The sequence below is a fragment of the Palaemon carinicauda genome, chromosome 39 (genome assembly GCF_036898095.1).
Source record: "Palaemon carinicauda isolate YSFRI2023 chromosome 39, ASM3689809v2, whole genome shotgun sequence".
Classification (NCBI taxonomy): Eukaryota; Metazoa; Arthropoda; class Malacostraca; order Decapoda; family Palaemonidae; genus Palaemon; species Palaemon carinicauda.
This window is the reverse complement of record NC_090763.1, coordinates 15,859,498-15,864,497: the sequence shown is the minus strand read 5'-3', so window position 1 is coordinate 15,864,497 and position 5,000 is coordinate 15,859,498. Positions and strand designations below refer to the sequence as shown.

Below are 5,000 nucleotides of genomic sequence, written 5' to 3'. Positions count from 1 at the left end.
TCTTTTTTTATCAAGAGCAGAGCTGGCTAGAATTGCAGCAAAGGAAGACATTGCAATAGTCAGTGGTGCGGCTTAATATGTTTTACTTGAGACAAGAGGGGGGCGTGACATGACTAAGTTTTTTTTTTTTTCCTTTTAGACCAGCGAAGATGAAATCTGCCTTCAAAAGGGCTTCAATAAAGTTTTGTTAAAGTATTTCACAATTTATGACGTATACATTTTACAACAATTGACGTCTGGCGTATGTGAACCTGACTGAAATGGAAAATAACTATTTTATAAAATTAGTAAATCGTCAATAGTTAAACCTGGCGGGTTCTACCTGCCTTGGCGGACGTACGATGTATTATTCAAAGGTAAATACATAATCTATTCTACTTAAAAATTAGCAGGTAGTTTTTTCAAGGTTTATGTGTTTTGACATTTTGTGATATATGAAGCACTTAAATGTGATCAGAAAAAAATCTATTGGGATTACACGAATAATGACAGTTTTTCCCGCGCTGCCGCTCTCCACAGCCAGTTTGACGTAAGGTGTGGAAGTGTGTGGGTGCATCAGCGCCAGCTCTATCGTTCTGACTCCCTCGTGGATTTTCTCCTTTTTTCCTTCGCCATGAGTGAAAGGTTTAAAGTTTCCTCGGTAGGGGATGGAGGCCCACGAACCAACTACGGAGCAACCGAACAGGATGACTACGACGGTAAGGCAAGCATTGGTACGCCTGCAACGTCACCTGGCGGAGGTGGTGGTGGGGGTGATGGAGAGATTGAAAGTGTTGGAGACAGCATTGGTGGTGGTTCTGGAGGAGAGCACGATGGTCCAACACCTCTTGGTTTCGGCATTCCCAACGGTAACTAACTTTCCGCTGCTACTAACATGAATGAAAGCCTTTCCCATCCTTCCCACGCCCTAGAAATATCCATTTTTGCCGTTGACGGAAACTTGTTCAGCTCGTATGCCTCGATTTCCACTGATTCAAAGTTAAATTCGAGATTTGATATTAAAATCCAATTCAAAGTAATTGCATTAGTGTATTAAGAGGTTTGGCTTAACAAAATCAGTAGTGGTTGGGGAGAGCTGGCTTGTTTCGTCACACTTGACGAGTAGTGTATTTGCTTACATTTCTCTCCCCTCCTAAACTTCCACGCTTTGCTTTTCTTCGCTTTGCATGCTCTTTGGTGGCGTTTTGTAGGCGTTGACTTGCATCTTATAAATCATGTCTATATATTGATTTACTAATGTGGTAGAATATTATTTCTTTGTCTTGTGCTTTTTAAATCCCGTTACTTCGTTGAGATCACCGGGAATGAGTCAGTGGTCTCTATAACGGGGTCTATGTGCGTGGGATTGACTTAGCAGATGAAGCAACGTTAAGTCGTTTGTTTATTTCACCTTCTTCTAAGGGGACATTTTGTGAGATTTTTTCGTCAAAGAATTGTACATTGAATTATTTGACCTCTGTCAGTGGTTCGATGAGAAGTTAAGTTTTTTAGCAATCTTGAGGTGGATGACCCCTTGGTACCAAAAAAATTCAACACCCTCCTCCACACCATTGCCAGGGGTACGATGACTATTTTCGTGTGGTATAAACAGTCTCATTACATTGAGTTTTTTCCTTGTAATTTTCTTGATTTTATTTATTAGAAATTTGTCTATTTAAACAATCTTAGCTATTTGTTGTATTCTTACTTTGAAAGACCAATTTTAATCTACAATGCATAAATTTAAAACAAGCTCTTGGTTTAAGTTGAAAAAAAAATTATTTCAATAACAGATCACCTAGACGTCAATAATAGATATAATTGCACTTGGGTAATTAAATCAGGGAGGGAACAAGTGCATTCACAGCATTACGTCATCTGGGCATGGCAGTGAGGCACAGGTCAGATAAATGCCAAGTTAGGATGAGCGTGGGCACAAGTTCTCTCCTTAACGGAACCAAAAGCTCCACTCCTCTGCCCAAGGAGGAAGGAACCAGAAGAAAGAACGTAATAGGATGTTTTGTTTTGCGAAATGGAAGGATATATTTTTCTTTTAATGAATATTAACAGAACTTATTTCTATCATTGGTGTGAGTAGGATACCTTATTATTATTACTACTATCTAAGCTGCAACCCTAGGTGGGAAAGGATGCAATAATCCCAAGGGTTCAAACAGGAAAAAACAGCCCATTGATGAAGGGAAATGATAAACTACAAGAGAAATAATGAACAATTACAATAAGATATTTTAAGAACAGAAACATTAGGATAAATTTTCACATATACACTATATATATATATATATATATATATATATATATATATATATATATATATATATTAAATCAAGCTATAGAGAAATAAGATAGAATGGTGTGCCTGAGTGTATCCTCAAGCAAGAGAACAGTGGTACACCATAGTACAGAGGTTATGGCACTACCCAAGACTAGGGAGCAACTCATGTCATAATTATTATGCTTAAAAATATTTTGAGAGAGGGTAGTTTAGAAATACTATCCTCAGTAATTCAGGTTGATGTTATTTTTAGTTGTTATTATGTTGATTTAACGTATATCCTTATATCCTGCACCAGCTTTTCCCCATCATCCATCGCGCGCTTTCCCTCTGCTAGACATATTGTTATGCAAATGATGCTGCCTCACTGCATACACTCATACGAAGTGAATGTGTAATTATTCAGGAATTATTATGAAGATTCATGTCCAAGATGAGAGGTATTGTGTGTGCGTTCGTGTTAGTAACACTTTGGTTAAGATGGCCATTAACAGGCAGATGATGATCGTTAACCGCGTTGTGTGTTCTTTAGGACCAATTGGAGCTTTAGTTTCCTCTGCATCATTATCATTATTAACCCAGGAATGTCATATGCAGGTCCGGTTCTCGAGTCAAGATCATCAGTTGAGTACGTAATGTTACCGGTCGTTATATGAGATGGCCTATGGCTGAATGATAAGTCCAAACATGTTTATTAACTCTTAGATAGTATAGACTTTATATATATATATATATATATATATATATATATATATATATATATATATATATATATATATATATTATGTGTGTGTGTGTACAGTATGTATTTATATACATTTGTACATATTTATTTATGTATGGTTATGTATTACTTCATAATATTTTGTTCAACATTACATAAGTGATATTTTTTCACTATGAAGCAGTCTAACGAAAATACCAAATAATAGGCCTAGCCTCTATTCTAGTCTCACAGGGCTCGCGAGATAACGTGAACTCATTAAATATAATCCAAATTTGTAAATTTTCTTTCCTATTTTCAAGTTTCTCTATTGGGGAAGCAGGTTTATTACTTTTTCCTCTCCATCGGTCTTGAACAGTTGTTGAAAGTTAGTGTAAAATAGCTGAGAGAATAAATGTGGTCCGGATTGGTGTTGAGATGTAAGTTCACTTGTTAGGGATCATGTGAAGCGCTTTGTTGTGGTTTAATGACCTTGAGAGAATCTACAGAATTTAACATTTTCAGGTTACTTGTTTATTTTGGGAGCTTTTGTTTCAGTTGCTCTGATGGAGAAAAGGATAACAAATGGGAGCTTGAGAGTTTGATATCTTTGGTACATTTATTATTATTACCAGCTTAGCTACAAACTTAGCTGAAAAAGCAGGATACTATAAGCCCAATGACTCCAACAGGAAAAAATAGCCCAGTGCGGAAAGAAAACAAGGAAATGAATAAACTACTAAAGAAGTAATGAACAGTTGAAATAAAAGAAATTAAGAACGGTAACAACATGAAAATAGGTCTTTCATACATAAGTAATAAAAACTTCAAACGGGGAAATAAATACTAAAAGAAGAGAAATGAGAGTAGTGTGCCTTCAAGCAAGAGAACTATCCAAAGGCAGTGGAAGACCATTGTACAGTGGCTGTGGCACTATTCAATACCATAATTTGTTAGTTCGTAACATATGTATTTTATAGGATGTCGTCATATAATTTAAAATTTAATCCTGCTTTCATTAACAAGGACCAATTACACCATAAATTGGGAAAAGGTCAGATGAACCCCACTAAATTATGAAATAACTAAAAAATGATGGCAGAATCCAAGTGCATTTTCATAATGATAATTTTTTACCCACTTACATTGTTCTTCCATTATTCCTAACAATTATTGCTGTAGCGGTTTTTTATTTTTAGTTTTGAAATTATTCCAGTTTAGATTTTGTTTTGATGTAATTTTAGTCCAGGATTTTTTCACTAAATTTTGTAATTATGAAATATGCTGCTTTCAAGATTCTGAACAGTAATTAGATATTAGCTAATAAACGGTGTATTTATTCTCTCTCTCTCTCTCTCTCTCTCTCTCTCTCTCTCTCTCTCTCTCTCTCTCTCTCTCTCTCTCTCTCTCTCTCTGTTGTTTTAACGGTTTTCAGGTATGCCTAAATCATCTTATGTAATAGCCGACATCAACAAAGAAACAAAAACAAAAAGGGGACCTCTACTCTCTACGGTCCTCCCAGCCTAACAAGGGACTCAACCGAGTTCAGCTGGTACTGCTAAGGTGTCACAGCCCATCCTCCCACATTATCCCATATATATAAAATATACATATATTATATATATATATAAAATATATATATATATATATATATATATATATATATATATATATATATATATATATTGGGTAGTTTATAAAATACTGCTGGATTGTTTTAGCCAAACATAGAATGTCAGCACTTTTTAATAGATATATTAAATACCAATAATGTTGATGCGTCACGTCACTTTAGTATCATGCCACATCAAATTGATATTTCAAAGTGTTATAGATGTTATTCATCATATTTATGCCACGCATATACAATATTCAAGTATTAGCTATTGATGGGATATAATCGAATTACTGATGCCAGTCGTTTATGTCATATTGATCGATAGTGTTTCTGACCCTGCAAGCGAGTTGATATAATTACTTAAAATCTTTTTGTACTTCTAATTTGTTTTTAACTTTAATCAT

At 35.1% G+C, this 5,000-nt stretch overlaps 1 protein-coding gene across 1 annotated transcript in view; it reads left to right on the top strand.

The window, feature by feature from the left end:
* Positions 1–527: 527 nt before the first annotated feature.
* kcc (solute carrier family 12 member kcc) overlaps positions 528–5,000 on the top strand; it is a 947,417-nt gene continuing 942,944 nt past the window's right edge. Inside the window, exon 1 of the mRNA XM_068362575.1 lies at positions 528–698. Coding sequence (XP_068218676.1) covers positions 614–698 — 85 coding nt within the window. The 5' untranslated portion in view covers positions 528–613. The remainder of the gene's footprint in view (positions 699–5,000) is intronic.